Source organism: Vipera ursinii (assembly GCF_947247035.1).
Source record: "Vipera ursinii genome assembly, chromosome: Z".
NCBI lineage: Eukaryota > Metazoa > Chordata > Lepidosauria > Squamata > Viperidae > Vipera > Vipera ursinii.
The window spans coordinates 92,363,490-92,387,267 of record NC_139517.1 but is presented as its reverse complement, the minus strand read 5'-3'; the positions used below and the strand labels follow the sequence as shown (position 1 = coordinate 92,387,267).

At 35.9% G+C, this 23,778-nt stretch overlaps 1 protein-coding gene across 4 annotated transcripts in view; it reads right to left on the bottom strand.

The window, feature by feature from the left end:
- Positions 1-443: 443 nt before the first annotated feature.
- MACC1 (MET transcriptional regulator MACC1) overlaps positions 444-23,778 on the bottom strand; it is a 75,956-nt gene continuing 52,621 nt past the window's right edge. For 3 of the 4 annotated variants that reach the window (XM_083379392.1, XM_083379390.1, XM_083379391.1), the window contains 4 exons: positions 14,381-14,488; positions 9,423-11,470; positions 6,128-6,316; positions 444-3,600 (listed from right to left, as the gene is read on the bottom strand). In XM_083379392.1, the coding sequence (XP_083235518.1) occupies positions 3,388-3,600; positions 6,128-6,316; positions 9,423-11,470; positions 14,381-14,480 (2,550 nt within the window). In that variant the 5' untranslated portion in view covers positions 14,481-14,488 and the 3' untranslated portion in view covers positions 444-3,387. The remainder of the gene's footprint in view (positions 3,601-6,127; positions 6,317-9,422; positions 11,471-14,380; positions 14,489-23,778) is intronic. The other variant, XM_083379393.1, reaches the window with a different exon arrangement.

The window sequence follows — 23,778 nt, the reverse complement described above, 5'->3', positions numbered from 1 at the left end:
ATGGGACAACAGAGAATGAGGTGGCTGGATGGAGTCACTGAAGCAGTAGGCGTGAGCCTAAATGGACTCCAGAAGATGGTAGAGGACAGGAAGGCCTGGAGGAACGTTGTCCATTAGGTCGCGATGGGTCGGACACGACTTCGCAACTAACAACAACAAAATGCAGTCCATGCAATCAAAATGCACAAACATTTAAAAAAGAAATAACTAACAACATTAGCATACATTTCAAATACTGAATCTTTGTTTAATCAGACATTCCTTCAGAGATGAGGGTTCCCTTTTCTTTCCCCAGTTTAAGGTACACTTCAGTGCAGTCTTCATCTCATCCATAATCTGAAATATTATAATTGGAATTCCTCACAGAAGCAATTAACACAATGATGTGCTGCTCATATTATACATTAACAAATGGAAGAATCTCTTTAATGAGTGTAGATAAGTATAATGCTTTATTTCCCAATAATATTTCATCACCAAATTAGGTGTTTCCACATAAGAACATTAACCTTCATACATTTCTCTTATATGTAATATGTACACTACAATGAAGATATTTGAAAAATACAAAATGCTTAGCAAATTATGATTGTCATGCTTTGTACATTTATTAACTTCACAATGACTACAATATTGCTACTCTTTGTGCATGTATTAACATAACAATATTAGTAATGCTTAGGTTACCCATATGCTTCCATAACAGAATTAGAATTTCAGTTTTAAAAGTACATACTGTAAATACATTATGAAGTCATAGAAATGTTTTTAAAAATCCAATACAAAAACCCCCAATCCATTTAAAATTATAACTTGATATTTCTGACAGATTAAAACCATTTTAAGTCTCAAATGCTTTGTAATTTGAAACTATGCTCAGCAAATATGCCTGGAAATCTTGAAATGCAGATAGCAAGGAAAAAATCCTATTGTTCCATTTTATTCCACCATTTTTCAAATTCTCCCTTCTATTTCTCAACAATTGGGTTCACACAACATGTGTATTTTAACTATCAAATCAACTCTTTTTCTAGGTACTCATAACACACTGCATTTTTAACTAAACAGCTGGGTTTGTGATTAAAAACCAGAAACAATGGCAAATCACTTCCAACACTTTATCTAGAAAACTGTAGGGATTTGTCCAAGTCAAAACAAAAGGCACCAATTTCCTTGCCCACCAAGCTCTAATCATGTTTAATTAATTATGTAAATACAATAATCAGATCTTTAACTTACTTTATTAACCATACTATGTCAACTGAGTCAACAAAAAGATAAACAGAATCTTGTGCTGATATAAACTAGCATATAGGTCTGCTAGTAAAGTATATGATAGCATTATAAGGCTGACCTTATCAGGTTAAGAAGCTAAATAGGATCAAGCCTGATTGGTATCTAAATAGCATATTACCAGGAAATGCCAACATCCCTGTGTGCTCTATAATGGGAGGTCCTGAAAGACCTTTTCTTCAGTGTTGAATCCACTCATTCACAAACCAGCATGGATATATCCAATAATTCCCCGAGCCCGTTTTTATAATATTAAAAATAACTAGAACTACAAAAGCATAATTAGCACATTACTGACAGTATTAATTTTTTTAATAAAATGTTAAATGAGGTAAGATTGTCATTTATACATTGAAATTTCTAATTAATTTTCCATTTATTTTTGTATATTTCTCACTAAAAAAGTAAATAGAGGCCAATAATGAAGACCTCTATGAATTCCAAAAGAAAACTTTTTGTTAAGAAGTATTTGGACAAGCAGCCTTAACATTGTCAATAGTAGCAACAGTTTCACAAACATAACAATATTAGTTGAAGTGGCAGGCAACTTCAGTCTCTAACCACTATTGTCATTGTGTAATTTTTGAAACATAAAAGACAAAAATAGTAACTAATGTAACAGCCATTAACAAGTTAATGGGCATTCATCTTTTTAAATTTGACTTCAATTAAATTTAAGATTCAAGCAAAAATAAAAAATACTGAAAGCAAAATACACAAGTAAATTATAACATATAAAAGTCTTGATGCAACAATAGCTAGTTTGGAAATATAGGAATTAATTTAAACCTTTTTTGTCACAATATATTTTCATTAATTAATGAGAACTATGAAAAAATAGTATACAGTATGAATTTTGGAATTCCTATGTTTTAAATTAAAAAAGCAAGCATTTATGATTCCTCTTTCAATAAGCAGCTTTCATTAGAAAATTCATCCTGCCCATGAACAAGAACACAGCTCTCTAGAAATATGACCAATATTACACAAGACTGATAATGTTATAGCTGAAAAGCAGATGGGACAACCGCACAGATATGATGTTTCTAATTTGCTAGGAATGAACTGACACTCCCAAAATAACCCACACACAGGTTGATAGGAAAGACGAGTATCATTAAATGCTCTAAACCAGGGGTGTCAAACTGGTAGCCCATGGGTCAGATGTGTCACATGCATGCCACACTCATCCTGGCTCCACTAAAGCAAAAAACGTTGTAATATATCATGTGACATGATCAAGTTTGACACCCATGCTCTAAATCAAGAAAAACCTGTACACAATTACAGGAGTTGGTTGTTCTGCAGCTAGATAACAAATAGTTGAATTAGTGAAGGCTTTCTTGAATTTAGACAATCTTTACAGTGTCTCATGCTTAGCTCCCACTAAGAGAATCATGATTCAGTTTATAAAGATATATAGCTCAGTGCCTAACTTCTGCTGGAAATCAATAGCCAGTCCATACGTTCAAGGGAATATATTCAATTGATACATACAATAATTATTATAAAACAGCTTTCCCAAATTTGTCTCCAAGCTCACTGATTTATACCAGTTTCTTAAACTTGACAACTTTAAGATGCGTGGACTTTAACTCCCAGAATTCTCCAGCTCGTATGGCTGAAAGTTCAAGTCTACACAACTTAAATTTGCCAAGGCTGAGAAACACTTTTCTATGTTGTTAATCATGGGGACTGGGAATTCTGGGAACTGCAGTCTTAACTATATATAATTGATAGAATTAACAATAGAGCTCTATGAAAGAAAATTTGCTTCTTAACATCAGTATTGCATTTCTTTCCCTGAATATAGTATTCTGCACTCTATCAGAATTCTGTTCAAATCATAGTTACAGCAATTGTGTTCCTTTTGATAAATATATACTAGCAAAATAGCTTTAAATAAAAATGAGGTAACATTAGTGGTGTTTGAAAATCAATGACTCAATGTTTTACAAGTTAAAGGAATACATTATAGACATTACTTTTCAGAAAGATTTTAAATGTTTCTTGGTGAAAATGTTCCTGTTTAATATTCCTCTTTAATATTCCAAGAAGACTGGTTATAGAATATCTTTCTAAATTGAATGAATTTTATTCTTCATCCAACATGGAGAAAGCACTGGCCCGAAGAACCTCCATGCAATTGACCAGGATCAGAGCTCCAGTTATTTCTCGCCATTGTTTGGTCACAGGATTTTTCATTTTGTCCAAAGCTAAATGCAGGTCTTGCAACATATCTCTGTAGCTGTCACCATAGTGAGCACTCCAGGTATAGAGAAAATCATAAGCTGGTTTCCACATCATCTGAAATTTAACAGAATCATGTTTAGATGCAAAACAGTTCAGTAATAAGTGGACAAAACTGCATACAAACATTTGAAGTCAGATACTGAATTGTGTCTGCCTGCTATCTTTCATATACACATCTGGACCTCTGTGCAGAAATTCATAAAACACAATCAACTATCTTGCTTTTATGGTAAATTCAAGTCAGTTATCTAACCATGTTATTTACAACATAGAACATAGCTTAAAATATGTACTCACAATAAGCTAAATATGTGAGAGAATATACTCAGACATAAGCAGGCCTGGAAATACAATGGCCCCACCCTAAAAAGGGCTTTGGGCATCAAAGTGGTATTTTGATTTGGACCCAGAAATATAGGGATAACCAGTACAAATAAGACAGGAAACCCAAACTGGAGTTAGAGAATCCCGTCAGCATCTCTATTTCTAGTGACTAAAGTCAGCAAGTATATTCTGCACTCATTGCAACTTTAAAACAAAAACAACATAACACAATCTAAATCAAAACACAATGTGGCAGGATGCAGGGTGTGCTACCCATTGTACATTGTGTATCATGCACAATTCCTGGCAGTTGCTGCAGCACAGATCACCATAATAAAGCTATCTTGCAATTTTGCTGATCCTTTATATTTTTATGCTTTATACAGCCTTTTAAAATTGTTATTCCTTTAGATCAGGGGTCAGCAACCTGAAACAGTGAAAGAGCCACTCGGAACCGGTTCCCTCACAAAAGGAAAAACTGGGAGCCACAAAAAATGTGTGCACATGCACGTACATGCACGCATGCGCAGAACAGAGTTTGACTGAAGAGTGGAGCCAAGGCGAGATATGCACCTACCCTGCTTATTTGAATTGATCGGTTGAACTTTTTTAGTCCCACTTTTTTTTTTGTTTTTTGGACTGCACATGGCAGAGGACTGGGAGCCGCAGGAGACGGCTAAAAGAGCCGCATGCGGCTCCGGAGCCGCGGGTTGCAGACCTGTGCTTTAGATGAACTTCATTAAAAGTATAATAGATACAAAATAAAAATACTTCATACTTAATATACTAACAGCAGCTCTAACTATTTGACAGAATAATGGTTTATTGGTAACTACAATTACCAAAGGTATGAAATTATTATCAGTGGAAAGTGGGTAGACTGTACACATAATAACTTCATGCATTCTTAAAGTTAACCATAATGCTTTCACATATTGATTCAAATAACAGATATTAGGCAGATATTACACTGCAGAAACTGACAGCTTAAAATTCAGTCATGTACAAATACATATTTAATATGAGAGTCCAGTCTTAATATGGATACAAGCAAACCAGGAACTGAAAATAACATTCTTATTTATGCATATTACAATTCAAAGTATAGCTGTCACCGACGCTTTAATTTCCCTCAGAGAACAAAGGATTGATACAATATTTATATGCCACCTTAACTCTATGATTCTACAAAAAGATTTATTACAGTAAAAGTTTGAATGCCAAGAATCATCTTAAATTTATACTAAAACTGAAGAAATTTAAGAATTTCTAAAATATAGAAAACTATTAAGAGAAAATACAATACACTATATTCTAAGAAGTAAATGAGACTTTACATGGAGGGGAAAGAAGAAAAACAATTGGTTATCAAAACTAAAAATAGTCCTATTCTCAAAATTTAACCAATGTTACTTAAATCATCCATTTCATCAGCCACCTAGGATTTGTATAGGTTAGGTCAATTAAAGGAATCAGGGTATGAACAATCATATATTTAAAAAGTATTAAAACTCTCTTGTCTGTTTGTAACCTTCAATTAGCCCACAGTACATCATAGTGCTATAACTATTGAGTCAAGGTACCTCAAATTCATTAACTTAAAGAATATGTACAAAATCCAGAACACGTTAGTCCTGTGTAACTGAAATTTCAAGAATCTTCCACAACACTTTTAATCATAAATTTGTGGCTGCTACACTTCCACCGCAGTTAACTGCAGTCATATGATCATGATTTCCGACACTCCCTGCCAGCTTCCCACAAATAAGGTCAATGGGGAAGCCAGAAGGAAGTCACTTTGACCTCTACTGCTTTTTTGCCCACTTATGGTCTTTCTATTTATCTCTTTAGATAGAGAAATATCTCTGAAAGAATGACCCAACAGGTTATGGATTACCTAGTAATTTCTAAAGTAAAAATTCAGGAGAATTTGATAGGTGTTTAAGATTGAAGAAAAATAATTTGAAAAAAAGGTTATATTCACTGTATACAGGATATATTCTCTTGTCTCTATCAAAAGTACTAGATAGCTTTTATCTCTTTTCAACATTTTCTTATTTAACTATAGGTATTGTTAATAGTGAGACCAAAAACTTATTGTATTGTACATACTGTAATAAAGGGATGAAGGAAAATTGCAAATTTATCATGGAAAGTTGATTTCCTCTTTTAAATTTCTCTTACAATGTCAATTTTCAGTTTAATAGATTGTACCTTTTGTAGCCTATGAATACAAGATAAATATTGTGAGACTTACCTCTGAAGCAACTTCTCCATTTTTGCCATGATGGGGAGTTTCATAAGCATCAATCTGATGTTTTGTAAGTCGTGCTAATTTTTCTGCCAATTCTCTCCAGCTCTTCCCAAGTTTTACTGCTGCAGTAAAAATAACTGTATCCTGAGTAATACGGGCTACTAAGCCTTGACAGTCTAGCTTTAAAAGTGCCTGCAAGCACAAATGTGATGGTTATGTTTCCAAACATTTTTAATAACAAATAATTATAGTACAATTATAACATAACCATTGGAAGCAATATCTTTTTACAGTCATTTTCCCCATGCTATTTATGAATCTGGGTGTTTTTTTTAAATAGAAAAGTGGTCTCAAGACTGAAAACAATTGTTCTGAGATTTTAGACAGTAGAAATATTAGGGTTATACATTATGTTGGAATATTCTTATTCTGACTGAAATTTACCCTGATGCATTATGGCTTGCTTAGCTGCAAGGATGGTGGAGCAGTGGGCTAATGCCTCCTTAAGCAACACCAGCTGCCTGCAATTAGTGCAGGTTTGAGTCCCACCAGGCTCAAGGTTGACTCAGCCTTCCATCCTTCCGAGGTAGGTAAAATGAGGACCCAGACTGTTGGGGGCAATTAAGCTGACTTTGTAATAATGCTGCTTGGGTGTGTGTGAAAGCCCTAACAAACAGTCATATACATAGAATGAAGGCTACTGCTAAGCTTGTAAGACGCCCTGAGTCTTCGGAGAAGGGCGGGATATAAATGGAATTTAAATAAATAAATAAATAAATAAATAAATAAATAAATAAATAAATAAATAAATAAATAAATAAATAAAAGAATAGCATAAAAATCAAATAACCAGGCATCTCTCCCTCCCTCCATCCCTCCGTCTCTCTCCCTCTCTCTCTCTCTCTCTCTCTCTCTCTCTCTCTCTCTCTCTCTCTCTCTCTCTCTCAGAAAGGGCTATAACCATAAGACTGTGACTTAAAAGTTACATGACAGGTATCCTAATATTTAGTTTTTTTCCATATTCTCTTTTAAGGCTGCTTAATGTCTTACTTTAATGCCTTTGACTGAGTAAGGTAAGTAAAAGCTTGAGGAAGTAAACAATTCAAAGGTTCTAAAAATATCATCTATTATTAGCAGAAACTGAATATTTTTATATAAGAAATATGCAGGACAGAGAAAGTGTCATGGATCTCCAGCAAATATGAATATTATTTCCAAAATATTTCTGCATAATGGCAATGCACTTTCTGGATGTATGGGAAAGCCCCAAACCAAATGATTTCCAACATTATTACTCCATAACAGAAAATAATAGCACTGTTAGTTACATAGGCCTCACTCACACATTATGATTCATTAAAATACATTTATCCAGAAATGTTCAGGGAACTGTGTACCCTATGTCCCTTTTTTCCCTTCAACTATAATCCTACGAGGTAGACTGAGCAGAAAACAAGACCAAAGAATTTTAAAGTAATAAAGTGAGGTCATGTGGCTACAGGTGGACTTCAGTCTGAATCTCTCCTCTCCCAGTCCAACACCTTGACCATTATATTAAATTGACTCAGCTATCTTGTTTGGTTCCTACTGACCTCGAGATTGGGTAAACAGATGGGGGAAACTTATTGTGTTGCTTGCATCTAAAATCCCTAGCCTGTCCTCCAAACAAAATTGGATACCATGGTTTATGCTCCATGTCACATCTTGTTTGACACCATGTATCTTGGCTTATATGCCATGACTGTGTTCTGCTTATCCATTCTTGAACCTTGCCAACTATGAAATGAAAACATTTCCAATGATATTTATTACAAATGTACTCCTATTTTACAATACTGCCATTTTAAAAACAAACATGATTTGGCTTGATTGTTCATCTATCTAATTAAAAGGATGACATATTCTTAAAGAATAAACATTATTAAAAAGAGATAGAATCCTTTTCCTGTAAGCAACTGCTTATAACTGTAGAGAAATAATGAGAATTCCTTAGGTATCCCTTGACAATGAGAAAAGCCATGCTTGTTATTTTTAAGCTATATGGCTTTTGTAACTTTGCTAACAAGCACTGTGACACAGAAACAAGAAAAGGGTTTTTTATTCCTATTGTAAAACTTGGCACTCTTCATTTCTTCTTCTTACCTTCCTGATTTTTTCCCTTTTCTTTCTTATAGCTACAAAATATTTATTAGTGATATTACAGAACCCCTATTTTTAATGATACATGTAATTCTAATATCTGTAAATCTAACTATATTAAAATCTGGGAACGGCACAAGACATGCAGAAATTTGCCTGATTATAATTAAAATAGATTTAAATAAAGGAGAAAACAGAAAAGTATACATTTTTGAAAGAAAGTATCTGCTGAGTGATGATGGTTATGATGACAGTATTGCTAAATACTTTAATCTTATATTTCTTCACATAATTGAAAGCAAAACTATCCTATAACATGTACTACGTTCAGATGAGACATTCTAAACAGACAAAATCCTCCCATTTATGCTCCAAGACATTTTTAACTATCAAATTCCATAAAATTCAACAAGCATAGAAAGTCTCAGGGGCAAAACAAAGTTGTAGTTGGTGGAATGAAATGGGTAATTGACTTATTTGATTTATTTGCAATACTTGTATGGCCACCATTTTAAGAAACACAACTCTGGATGTTTGATAACAGATACATAAAACCAAACATTATGGAAACTATAAAAGCAAAAAATGTAGGCAAAACCAAATTTCCTTGACCTTGCCAACACCACCATCTTCCAGTGAACATGACTTCAAAATATATTGAAGTGTGAATTCAGTACCTGCCTGTAAGTCCTTATAATAGCTATTTCTTTTCCTGAGATTGTGTAATGCAGCTGCTTTAAGCCACTGCAAAAAGGTGCTACAATCACCATCTGATACTATATACTCATCATCATTACTTGATTAGCAGGAAGTCCAATTTGATTTAATGCTGGATGTGAATTGTGTGTTGGAGAAAAGGGGGGTTAAAAAGACAAGAGTTTCAAAATACTAGTATTTTCACATTCAGCTTCGTTTAAACAATTTCATTATAATCCAAACAAACCTATAAACACAGATGGTGAAAATGAAGTACCAAGCCAGATTATTTTAAGTTGCATTCCAGCTGCTGCTTACCCAATCTTTCAAATTTAAAACCATCATTGCTATCAACTCACAAGCTATGAGCTAAAATAGGAAGGCCAATATCATAACAAGTCACATTAAAGACTTATGTCTTATTTGCTTCTCCTCATCCTCAGCCCATCCCAGCAGTACTTACCACAGAGAGTTCATATAGGAATCGTCTTGTGCTTCTATGAGTATGGCAAATTTCTTTAAGTTTCTTCATAATATATGCTACTTTTTCAGACTCTTTTTCAATTTGTAATGCATTTAAATCATAACGGGAAAAATCTGAAAATTGAAGAGCATCAGCCAAAGCTTTCCAATCATTTAAGTTCTCTGATACTGTGGATAAGATTGATGAATAGATATAAGTCATTTTTTTAAAAGGTAATGCAATTTGTTCAAGGACGCTACTGGTCATGATTTCACTATCCTCAACATCAATAGTTTGGATTTCAGTTATCACTTTGATATTTTTGCAGTGTACAAGGCCAATTTTTCTTCTAAGTACTCCTACATACCATTCCTTAATTTTTGTTTGTCCAATGGCTTTGACCTTATCTTCTCCAAGTATTCCTATTGTATCGCCTTTAAAATATTCTAGTAAATAGTCAATTTTATTTTGACGTAACACTGTTTTGAGTGCTGTACCATAGCGGGTAATATTTAAAACCTTGTCTTGAAAGATAGGATATTTTATGGTGGGCAATAATAATAATGGTGCAGATTTTATTTCTTTGCGTTTTTCAATTCGGTTTGGCTTGTTAGTTATTCCTATTAATAACTTAGGAGGTGGTTCAGGTGTTGTAATGTAAAACTGGCATGCCAGTTTATTTTCTGGGACTTTGATTTGAACACGGAAGACAAAAATATGTATTTTCCTATTGCAGATTATAGAAAATGGAAAATGACGGTGAATTATTCCACCACCTCCTTTCAATTTTTCTTCTTTGATTTCTTTCCTTTGTTCTTCTTCCTTCACTTCAAAATCTGGGTCACAGGAGACAACAGAAATGCTGAGGTCTTGTGGTTTCTCCAGTACAAATGTGTCTTTCCCCCATAGCTGGAAAATAACTGGAGGCAAGCTCTTTCCTCCCCTTTTAATGTCACATACTGTTAGTTTCTCAGGAACATAGTTGTGATCAAACAAAGCAAACACAACAGTGAAAGACGGATGGATATGTTTTGGTCCATAAATCCCAACTGAAAGTTTTCTGTGGATATATTCCCAAACACTTACAAGAGAATTAACTGTATTTGTTTGAGCTACAACAACAATATACATTGAGTGACTAAGATCTGTTAGTTTCACTTGTACAGTATCTTTATAAATGTAACAATTGGGTATTTTTTCAAATGACCCTTCCTTATTGCAACTACACAGACAAACAATTTCAGTCATTACCTGACTAAAAGGATCCTTTTTTATTTCAGCTGCAATTTTCATCTCTAGTAAAATAGCTTCGGTAGTATTAAGGTTGCTCAAGGTAAGTTCAATCAAAGGGGTCAAGGTGGTTGAAAAGTCATCATTAAGTGATGGTGGAGAATCAAGGATTGCCTGCAGGCCAACTTCTTGGAATTCTCCAAGTGCCACATGACCTTCAGGGAAATGAACAGCAATATCTGAGTCGGGAAGCTGCACTGAACCACCTTCATAATTCACTTTGCAGAATATATGGGTTTCTATAGTTTGGGTCTGTGCCCATCCAGGACCCTGATTTATCACATTCAAATCCAGGCAAGATCGGGCCAATTGTCGTTGATTCAACCAAGCTGTCTTATAGGCTTCACGTTGATTCTGAAATGCTTCGCTTTCTGGAGGTAGGATATAATTGGTTGGTTCTGTATTAGAAAATTCACATCTTACATCTATAATATCTAAAAGATCTGAAACACTCCTAGATTTTGCAGATCTTTTTGAAGGTTTGCGACAAAAGAGATATTCAATATTTAATTCATCTCCTGATGAAGCAGTAGAATCCCTACCATTTGAATCTCTAAAAAATAAATCTGGATCTTCTTTCAGGATAGATACCCGTGTATTATTTTTTTCTTTGTTGCATGATTGAGCTATGTCATCTAAAAATGGATTAGATGCTGACATTTCCTTCCAAAACGGATTTGTTTTAAACCCACCAGGGGTATCTTGATTAAATTCTCCAGTCCAGTGTGATTTAAGATGCAATTCATTTTCCTTATTGTCTGTTTTGGGGAATCAGAAAGAGAAATATTATTATTATTATTTATTAAATTTATATACCGCCCTTCTCCCGGAGGAGAATATATAAATATATAAATTCTCATCTCAATTTATTTAAATAAACCTAGAATAAAGTGAAAGAAAACAATATACATTTATCCACCTAACTCATTTTAACTAGAAATTTCTTTGTCCATCTGGAAAATTATGATTTACTTTAGATTCTATTTAAATTTTAAATACAAAAACACTAAATGTAATGTTACCATTGATCAGCAGTTATTGTGAAATAGCAATTGAGCAAGTATAGAATGTAGTTCTACATTTTCTTAGGAGTAAGATCCCCCAGAATACAATTTGACTTAATCAGAATAAATGTTTAACATTTTTAGAATATAATTGTTATCTTCTTCAAATAAGATTAGGCTTCAAGTTTCTTCAGTGGTCAATTAGACAATCTATGTATACTGATGGATGTTATCTATCCTGGTGCCTAACAGTTTCTCTGATTAGGTTCCACTGAGCAAAGCTCTAGGTATAAAAATGCACTGTTGAAGCCCTTGGGATATATACTAGACATGGTGAGATAACACTAATAATACCAGCCCATAATTTCACTCTTGTTTTTTATAGCCATGTGTCTGTCATAAACTGCTATGTCCTGTAAGAGATACGACAGGGCATAACTTGAATTTAGTTTTTGTCTTGGGATTTCTGCAGGAGGTTTATAAATACCATAAACCTCCTCCTGGCACAGAAATAATGGAAGTGCTAGCAGAGCAAGACTTGCCATGGGCTGATTGTTGTTGTTGTTGTTAGTTGCGAAGTCGTGTCCGACCCATCGCGACCCTATGGACAATGTTCCTCCAGGCCTTCCTGTCCTCTACCATCTTCTGGAGTCCATCTAAGCTCACGCCTACTGCTTCAGTGACTCCATCCAGCCACCTCATTCTCTGTCGTCCCCTTCTTCTATTGCCCTCAACCTTTCCCAGCATTAGGCTCTTCTCCAGTGAGTCCTTCCTTCTCATTAGATGGCCAAAGTATTTGAGTTTTAGCTTCAGGATCTGGCCTTCTAAAGAGCAGTCAGGGTTGATCTCCTCTAGGACTGACCGGTTTGATCGCCTTGCAGTCCAAGGGACTCGCAGGAGTCTTCTCCAGCACCATAGTTCAAAGGCTTCAATTCTTTGGTGCTCAGCCTTTCTTACGGTCCAGCTTTCACTGCCATACATTGCAACTGGGAAGACCATAGCCTTGACTATACGCACTTTTGTTGACAGGGTGATGTCTCTGCTTTTTAGTGTGCTGTCTAGATTTGCCAATGGGCTGATTAGGCATGCAGTATTCCTCACAACTGTACATACTGACTGGCTTCATGGAATGATTCCAAAGTTTGAAATTATAAAACCAAAATGAGGAGTGGTTGAACTTGCCACTTTTACCACCCCATTTGTAATCTTATATCTTTATCTTGATTGTCTCAATAGCAGCTGCCTGAAGACTAGCTCTGGCAAATAGCTTGAATAAGAGATCACAAGTAGCCTTCAGCTTATGACTGGTTACTTAATAACCAGAGTTATAACAGACTTGCCCTCTCAAACCTACTTATGACCCTGTTGTCCCAAAAGTACTTTTCCCAAAAAGCAACTGGATTTATTTGTTTTTTTAGTTTGAAAATGTTTTCAGAGAGAAAGAGGAAGGAAGGAAGGAAGGAAGGAAGGAAGGAAGGAAGGAAGGAAGGAAGGAAGAAAGAAAGAAAGAAAGAAAGAAAGAAAGAAAGAAAGAAAGAAAGAAAGAAAGAAAGAAAGAAAAGTCCACTTGTCCTTTTGGAAAAAGCACCTTGGAACAACCATGATCTGGATGATTGAGGATCTCCATTGATACTTATGATCTTGTTCTAAAGCTTTGACATCTGCACACATTCCCATGGTCACAGGACCACATTTTGGATGCTTGGTTCATTTTTATGGTTGGTTGCAGCATTCTGCTGTCACATGAACATAATTTACGACATTTTTTGCTAGTTTCTAGCAATAAAAAAAAATCCACAGGAATACATTGCTTTGCTTAATGACCATGACATTCACTTAATAACCATGGTGTTTGCTTAATAACTGCTGCAAATAAAAATCATGAAACTGTATCTGATCACATGGATTCCTCAATTTCTGGACCCCATTAGTCATATACTGACGGCTACCTGTACTCCTAATATGAATACGAGACTACTGAAAGTATAAGGGTTTACAGGAATAATAGAAATAAAAAAATCCAAAAGATAACGGCAATCCCCTTTGTCTACTGCCACAAAATCTACATACATCTACCCATGAAATCACCAGAAAGTGAGATGAACGTATAGGAGTTTTTATCATTTTTTAAAATACTAAATAATAATACTTTTTATTTTTATCATTTTAATACTAAAAGCCCCCAACTATTACAATTGCTGATTAGTCATTCTGATCATCCTTCTCTGTACATTTATTCTCTAAATACTCTTAACAAATTTTATTTGTTTATATATATTTTTTTAAAAAATATGAATTATATTAGCCTCTCTTCATTATAGTCAAAAGATTCATGCTGAAAAGGCAGCCATTTTTATTCTTCCAAAATTCTCATTCGTACTGAAAAATCTAGATAAAACATCAATTTTACCACCATTACTACTTCTATAGAATATCTCCAGAATAGGATATACAGAAAACCAAACCATTATTTCTGGGAATATGATAAATACTTTTCCCTAAAACCACATTAAAAAAAGCAATGGCTGCAGCGGTGGAACAAAATCACATATATAAGGAGTTCCATAATTTTCTATTTTCTTTGATAGCAGAATTTTTTTTCTTTTTAAAATTCAACAGCAGATTACATTTACTGTCCAAGTATTAGAGCTGTCAGTTATGTACCTATCCAATCATTTCTTGTGAGACTTCCACCATCCAAGTCAACCAAAGATCCTTCTGATTTGCTCCATGAAAATTCCTTTAAATGACAGGAAACAGACATTTTTCTTCCTAGAAAATTTAAGATAAATTTGTAAACAAATGGAGAAATACTTAAAGCTGCAAACATCATTTAAGATGTGGCATGGGAATCAGTATCTAAAGAATTGTTCAGGCATATGTGTCCACATAGGTCTTCAAACAAACCACCTTCTATATTAAGGCAATCTTTTCTGTCTACATGTAATACTAACATATTGCATATGGTCTATTCTAATAGGCTATATGTTCTTCTGGTTTAAATGTTCAAAATTCTGTTGATGTGAAAAAGCAAAGCTAGTTGTAGATAAGATAGACAAAAAATTATAACAATGAAAAAACAACTTTTCTTTTTACAGTAAACAAAACAGCAGTAGATAACCTATCTCTTCAGATAGGTTGCAATACAGTTTTTAACTATAGTTTGCTATATTGTCTAAAAGATGATAAAAGTTGAAATTCAAAATACCTGGATACTATTAATTTGCCTTTTATGTGCAACTATTATATAGTTACTAGAGAGGAAATTCAAAGAAAAGTAGTGAAAATTATAAAACTATAATGATATACATCATTATATAATGGAATTTAATAGGATTTATTTTATGGGTATTCACAGAATTGCTCAAAGCTAAGAACAGATGTGTAACTATAAATTGAAACTCCATATGGAGTTATGTTAGATTAATTGACAAAAATAAAAAATTTGGATTCAAATCTTCCTTTAAGCATGGAAGTTAATAGATTTCTCCTATCTCTAACCCAATATCCAGATGACATTTGTATATCTACAAATTCTTTGACAAACTCTGACTACCTAGTACCTCGAAGTCCCATAAGTCCAAAAGGTTTCACAGAAAATAACATGTCTGATAACTACAATCTTGCTTTCTGCTCTATGGGCATTTGGGGATTGGCCAATTATTTTGTAAGGGTCCATAAAATACTCTCAAAATTCCAAATTTGTCCCCCAGTGAAAAATAAGTCAGTGACATCTGAAATTCTTATATACTAAAGAATATTAGTTTATTACATTAATATAGACAGTATTGAAATTTTTAGGAAGGTTTGAAAATTAATAATGTGCTATTAACTATGTAAATTTAGTAAGATCATTTTTGTTTCTTCAATGTAAAACTACCTTTAATTAATTTAATGGCCATGAACAAAATATAATTTTCTGACTACAGTATTAGCTTATCTTATAAAAAAAATGCTATTGGCAAGTAAGTCTTCTAATGACTTTTTTTTAGAGCCAGGACTACTTGGCTGATTTTATACCTTTATCATCAAATGCGTTTGATGTAGCCACAGTATGAAGTATTCACCATATCTCATAAAAAACACTCTTCCTTCAATAAAGAATTGGGCCTATATTTTTACTGCTAAAGCACTATTAATCTTAAAAAAATAAAATCTGCCTTCCATTGATAAGAGAGGAGGTGCAGATACTTCTTCAGTTAATACCTGCTGTGCTTTCACCACAGCAGGTGGCAACATCTTCCTGATATTATCTGAAGCTAAATAGGCCTTATGATGGGTAACCTCCCAGACAGGGAAACCCAAAAAATCCCAGAAGATGGCAATAGCAAACCACTAATGTATTTCTCAACCCCTTTAACCGAAGAGTATGATTTACGAAGCAAGATTCACGTGGACTTTAACTGGTTTTAAAGTCCAGTATTAGAGATTAAAAATCAGAATCTTGATAATAGACAATGTTCTTTATTAATTACATCATTAAGGGGGGGTACTCTGAAACTTTTCAATGTCTTTTTCCCAATTTAGTTTTATGAAAAGCTAAAAATCTTTTTAAAAAGTCTGTATAGATAGTCCTCAACTTCATTCAGTGACTGACAGTGAAGTTACAACGGTGCTGGAAAAAGTGAATTATGACCTGTTTTCACACTTAGGGCCGTTGCAATATCCCCATGGTGATATGATCAAAATTCAACTGCTTGGCAACTAACTCATAATTATGATGGTTGCAATGTTCCACAATCACTTTTGCAACTTTCTGACAAACAAAGTCAATGGGGAAGATAGATTCACTTAATGACATATTATTAACAGCTGCAGTGATTAACTTAACATGTGTGGCAAGAAAGGTCATAAAAGGGGCAAAATTCACTTAATAATTGCCTTGCTCAAGAACAGAAATCTGGGGCTCAATTGTGATCATAAATCAAGGACTACCTGTAACAACCTCTTCCATCTGCTAATGTATCCTTCCTCAGTTTTAACCCGCTCACTTCTGTCACTGGGAGCCCAGCTCTGCTAAAATAAGACTTTCCCTTGTAATTTGACCTCATTCTCTACACCTTTATATCTGCTTCAGATTGGAGACCAGAAGAAATGAAAGCAAATCATTTAATAAATTATTTTCTAAAACTCAATATGATGAACCATAGGTGGATAACAAAACTGAATCAGAATAATATTCAGTGCGTTATTGCTGAACTGAAAATATACTGACTAAAAAAAGTTTCTTCTATTCATTTCTAAATCACAATTAAAGAGTAGTAGTAATTGCTACAAAAAGCTACTTATTAGATTTCCAATAATAGAGAATAGTGGGTTCTCTGTATGGAGAAAACAAAAGCACAGTTGAGCAAAATTCAGCCTGATTCCCATGATTTAAAATAGGGAGGGTAAAGAAGGAGCAAAGACAGCACACAGCTGTTAAATAATGCAAATTTTGCACACATTTTAAAAAGTCTCTGAAATTCTGTAAGAAAAAAAGACAGCATTTCTAGAATAGGGATATAACAACATAAAACACATGCTGTTTGTATACAATGTGTAATGTCATAAATGTAGTAAGCAAATGCCTCTAAAATATTTGTTGGAAGTTTGATAATATATTTATCTGAACATAAATAATTTCAATGTCAGATTAAATGAATAAATGTAGACTTAAAAAAACATTCATAAAAAGGCTTATTGATGTCTAAACCATGGAGTCCAAACTTTTGGTTTGCCTGGGCCTCACTGAATGAAGAGGAACTGTCTTGGGCTGCTTATGAAATATAGGTATAATGTAGTTAATGTATATAAAATCACATAATAATGTTAATGTTTACATGTGCTGCAATACTAGCTGTCCAGGGATGCAAGACCAGGCTAAACATGCCTATAGATAGAATGGGAGTGTCAGGACCCACCTCAATCCACATCTTAGGAAATAAGAACTCTTGGATGCAAGTTTAGTCCAAAAGGAAAATGTTTACTAGGAAGGAATCGATTGTGGGAATACAAGACGGAATCTGAGAAAAGTTACATTTCAATCCTATATAAACCATTCCCATTCCAGTCCCTCCCCTCATCCATTTGGTCAGGCTGTCGTCAGTTGCTAGGTGTCAGGTCCTTCCATGGGAAAGGGAACTCTCCTTGGTTTTATGGTTATTGCTTCCCTTTTCAGTTGTAAATGAAGACACAAACCAGATCTGTCTGTCCCCCTCCCTTCCCCCGTTAAAACATCCCCTGTTGTTTGAAAATCGCTTTAGTAACCATCCTCTCCCCCCCCTCGGAGAGATGGCAGAATCCCCAGTAATAGCACGTTGTTCTACCTATACAATTATGAAATGTGATATAAATGGATTCTGACAGGGAGAGAAATTTTATTGATTTAACTTTATTCTCTTGGAATATCTCTGGAAACATTTTTTTTAAGTTTGCTTCCTGAAAAACCTTTGGAGATTGATAGATTCCTTTTAATTGATCACAAATATGATTTCAGAATGTCATATACATATAGGAACCTTAAGAAATATGACTTTCACTTTTAATGAATATAATGTATTCAATCAAATTATGTTTCTAACACTGTGTGAGTTCAACAGAGCCAAAAGTGATTTGCTACCTATTTTCATTTGTACTCAGTGTCCAACGTATCTCACTGCAGTGTCCAAGTAATAGGGTTCCTAATACTGTTTTTACCATTATGGCAATGTCCTGGTGAAACGGATTGCACCTAAACTTTCGGGAAAGAAGTCTAAGTGTGGATGCAGTAAATGAATCTTCAGTTACATGTTGTACTTGTAGGCTGCAAGAAGCTTGTCAACCAGTTGAATGGAATTGGTGCTCTGAAGATGCCAAGAAAACTTTCAGTGAAACCCATTGCTTTCCAGGCAATTTTCTCTGGCCCCACTAACACAGAAGTCCCCAACCTTTTGGGTACCAGGGATTGGTTACATGGAGAAAGGTTTTTCCACGGACAGGAGGGGCGTGGTTTTGTGTGCTGCCTGCATCCTGTGGATGAGGCTTTTCTTGTTTGTGAGGACCGGTTCCTGATATGCCGCGGCCCGGTACTGGTCCACAGACCGGGGGTTGGGGACCCCAGCACTAACAGATCTTCAAACTGCTTGTCATTGAAGACCCATCTAATCTGTGGATTAACAGAAATCCCTTCCTTGATCTTAACATTAGTTATTCTTGGAAACATTTGACTCAAATAACAAAAAAATTCACCTTCCTTGTCCGTTGCTTTCACAAAATTTGCCATTAGTACAAATTTAATGTGAAGCAAAATTTAAAATATCTATTAGTCCAAAAAGTAGTTCATGTTTTTCTATTCTGGAATCAACTTCTTTTTAATGTAATGTGATGGTCTTACAAGGCTTTCCCATTCACTTATGTAAAACAGTAGCTGGTATATCCGAGCTGCATTCGAAGCAGCAGAGCCCCTACTTTTGGATCTCCACAGATATTTCAATTGTACTTGGTATATTGGATATGCTTCAGTAAGAGTTCCATATTTCTTTCATGGGTGCAGCAGGTAATATTATTGTGTAATAACTGCAGATTTCTATAAAATGGTATGTAATACATTACATTACAGGCTACATTTGTGATTAGCAAACAAAAATCAATAAGATACAACCAAAAATATTCAGAAAACAAAATCTTTTTGTCCTATTTCCCTTTACACTGATGTAATACCAAAGCCAAATGATTTAGCTAATTCATATATTTGCAAGGAATTGAGCAACAGGCTTTATAAATGCCTTTTGTATTTAAACTGTGACTGTCACATAGTTTTTACAACTACAGGGAGTGCAGAATTATTAGGCAAATGAGTATTTTGACCACATCATCCTCTTTATGCATGTTGTCTTACTCCAAGCTGTATAGGCTCGAAAGCCTACTACCAATTAAGCATATTAGGTGATGTGCATCTCTGTAATGAGAAGGGGTGTGGTCTAATGACATCAACACCCTGTATCAGGTGTGCATAATTATTAGGCAACTTCCTTTCCTTTGGCAAAATGGATCAAAAGAAGGACTTGACAGGCTCAGAAAAGTCAAAAATAGTGAGATATCTTGCAGAGGGATGCAGCACTCTTAAAATTGCAAAGCTTCTGAAGCGTGATCATCGAACAATCAAGCGTTTCATTCAAAATAGTCAACAGGGTCGCAAGAAGCGTGTGGAGAAACCAAGGCGCAAAATAACTGCCCATGAACTGAGAAAAGTCAAGCGTGCAGCTGCCAAGATGCCACTTGCCACCAGTTTGGCCATATTTCAGAGCTGCAACATCACTGGAGTGCCCAAAAGCACAAGGTGTGCAATACTCAGAGACATGGCCAAGGTAAGAAAGGCTGAAAGACGACCACCACTGAACAAGACACACAAGCTGAAACGTCAAGACTGGGCCAAGAAATATCTCAAGACTGATTTTTCTAAGGTTTTATGGACTGATGAAATGAGAGTGAGTCTTGATGGGCCAGATGGATGGGCCCGTGGCTGTATTGGTAAAGGGCAGAGAGCTCCAGTCCGACTCAGACGCCAGCAAGGTGGAGGTGGAGTACTGGTTTGGGCTGGTATCATCAAAGATGAGCTTGTGGGGCCTTTTCGGGTTGAGGATGGAGTCAAGCTCAACTCCCAGTCCTACTGCCAGTTTCTGGAAGACACCTTCTTCAAGCAGTGGTACAGGAAGAAGTCTGCATCCTTCAAGAAAAACATGATTTTCATGCAGGACAATGCTCCATCACACGCGTCCAAGTACTCCACAGCGTGGCTGGCAAGAAAGGGTATAAAAGAAGGAAATCTAATGACATGGCCTCCTTGTTCACCTGATCTGAACCCCATTGAGAACCTGTGGTCCATCATCAAATGTGAGATTTACAAGGAGGGAAAACAGTACACCTCTCTGAACAGTGTCTGGGAGGCTGTGGTTGCTGCTGCACGCAATGTTGATGGTGAACAGATCAAAACACTGACAGAATCCATGGATGGCAGGCTTTTGAGTGTCCTTGCAAAGAAAGGTGGCTATATTGGTCACTGATTTGTTTTTGTTATGTTTTTGAATGTCAGAAATGTATATTTGTGAATGTTGAGATGTTATATTGGTTTCACTGGTAAAAATAAATAATTGAAATGGGTATATATTTGTTTTTTGTTAAGTTGCCTAATAATTATGCACAGTAATAGTCACCTGCACACACAGATATCCCCCTAAAATAGCTATAACTAAAAACAAACTAAAAACTACTTCCAAAAATATTCAGCTTTGATATTAATGAGTTTTTTGGGTTCATTGAGAACATGGTTGTTGTTCAATAATAAAATTAATCCTCAAAAATACAACTTGCCTAATAATTCTGCACTCCCTGTATTTCAAGTACTGAATTTTAATAACTCCTGAGAGCAATGACAGGATATTGGCCAATTTAACATTTAAATGGTTTTCAACAGGAAATTTCCAAGTACCTATTTTCAGTCACCTGGTGCTATTAAATATAAATTGTCTATTTAAAACACTTAGTTGCTTTAACATTTTTTTCTTTTAAAAAACCTCAACTCTAATTATATTTCACACATTTTTTAAAGAGCAAAATAGTGCTATATCTAAGCATTATGGCCTGAAGCAATGCCAAGAATATAAAACATTTTTAAAACAGTTCAATTTGTTCCTACCACAGGCTTTATCACAGATATGCAAAATTCCACAAGGCACAACAAAAGAAAGTAAATATCACCAACATACCACTGATAAAACTGGAAGAAGCTACGGGGGGGGGGGACCTGAATAAGGCTAAAAAGCAAGTGATAAAAGAAAGTGAATAGCTACGAATATAAAATCTGACCAAATAATTTTGGGATTGAAAATAAAATGTATTCAAAAATTCTATACATTTGGAACACCTTTTATTGCTCTACAATGATCACGGAAGAAATGAATACTGTTGATTTAGAGCAGGGCTTTTCAACCAGTGGTACGCATACCACTGATGGTACTTTGGCACCTGGCCGGTGGTACACAACCATCCTGACAAGTGGAGCAGGGGAGAATGAACTGTAGTGGTGGCAGTGTTGCAGAAGCCTGAGGGAGAAAGAACTGGAGCTGCAGCGCTCTCAGGGCTCAGAAGTAGCCCCAGGATTGGTGCACATGGCTACAAGCTGATTGTTGCTTCTGCAGGGCTATGGGAGCTGGGCAGAATCACAGGATCAGCGCCGGGCTTCAGCTGATTTGCGCTTCCAGAAGCTGGAGGTGCACTGAAAAGGAGGAGGAGGGGGGAAAGAGGAGAGGATCTAAAAGAAGATTTTGGTGGGAAAGGACAAGCGAGGAGCTGCCCCTGCCCCCTGGGCATGTGCACAGGACGCAAGTGCTGACCGCTCAAAAAGAAAAGAGTTCCCCCAGGACACCAGCACTCCGTGCTCTTCGCCTCCTGTATGCATCGCCAGGGGGCGGGGCAGAGGCGGTGATGTATTATATGTAATTAACAACACTGTTTAAAGTAAGGAATGCGTGTCAGCTCCTTTTGACAGCTGACAGCCGCACACGCGGTTTCAGTTGACAGCTCCACACGCGGCTACAGTTGACAGCTGCACACATGGTCCGCGCGGATTGGGTAGAGCTAGAATGGCGGGAAGTATTCGAGGGCAGGGATTGGCTAGCCTCCAGCTGGCATCCCTATATAAGGGGGAGATTGTCCCCTACTTGTTTGTTCCTGTGAGGCAAATAAAAGAGCTGTTTTGAGCCAAAGCCTGCTGTCCTCCTTCTTATTGGAACCCGCTGCGAACAACACAGGTGGGGTGGCCCCTCACTGGCTCCAGGGCTGCTCGTGGATCTAAGATTGACTGTGTTCTGGCTTTGATGGCCCCCACCAGGTTGTAAATCAGTGCCAGGCCTGTCACCAGCACCTCCATGGCCCATTCGCTGACCTAGCCTCATAGCCACACAGTCCCTTTCATCGGGACTGGCCCCCACCTGTGTGGGATAGCTACAGTCGGCGGCAGCATGGCTACCGGCAGCGCCGGCAATCTCTCCCCCTTCTGAGCACGGAGGAAGGAAGGAAGGAAGGAAGGAAGGAAGGAAGGAAGGAAGGAAGGAAGGAAGGAAGGTTCAATCCTGGATCCATTGAGTCTTGGGCTCAAAGGAGAAAGCAATTTTATGTTCTGTTTTGTCACAGTCAGGACTTTGTTGGCAATCCAAGTTAACATTGGTATTCTTGAATTGTGAGCTCTTAGGAAAGTATCCCCTCCTTGTGTGTTGCAAACAGCCTTTTCCAGTGGGGAAAACAGGAAAAAGCCAAGTGGGAGAAAATATTTTTCTTTGCTATATTTCCAGTATGAATTAGAGGGTAACTACAGAAGAGTCCTTTTAAGGATTATGTATTAATAAAAAACCCAACTAACTTACCTCTGTTCCTAAATGCTAAAGCTGTTGCACATAAAAACAGAGGAGCTCTGATCAACTATCACAGCCCCCATTTTCAGTTTTGCTATACTGTTGTGTGTGGATGCCTCCACTAAATGCAAGCACGGGATAAACTGGACCTGGTTTGTTTTCAGTCTTTTAAGTGGCCACAAACTACTGGCAAAAGTGGAATTTGATCACAAGGCAGGAAAGCATTAAGGCCAAGCCGGCCTGGGGTTTTATTTGTAGATCTGGGGTTTTATTTGTTTTATTGTTGGTTTATTGTATACTTACTTTGCTCTATACACCGCCCTGAGTCCTCTGGGAGAAGGGCGGTATATAAAACAAACAAACAAACAAACAAACAAACAAACAAACAAATAAATAAATAAATAAATAAATAAATGTTTCCCCTTTTGCATTTGAGCCTCCAAGAAGGGGCAGGAAAGGAGAAAGGGAAAGAGGAATTTTTTTCCCCATCAAGTTGAATATGCATTGACAAGAAAAAAATTACAGGAATATTGTTGCTATTGATCAATTTAATAGGGCTACTTGCTCCTAAAAATTCTGGGTAGTTTATAATATTCAGTTATGCAATTAAAAACTATAAGATTTCTTTGAACATTTCTAGAACTTTCATAAGCACCACCTTGTTTATCAAATGGTATATTATTTTAAATAGAA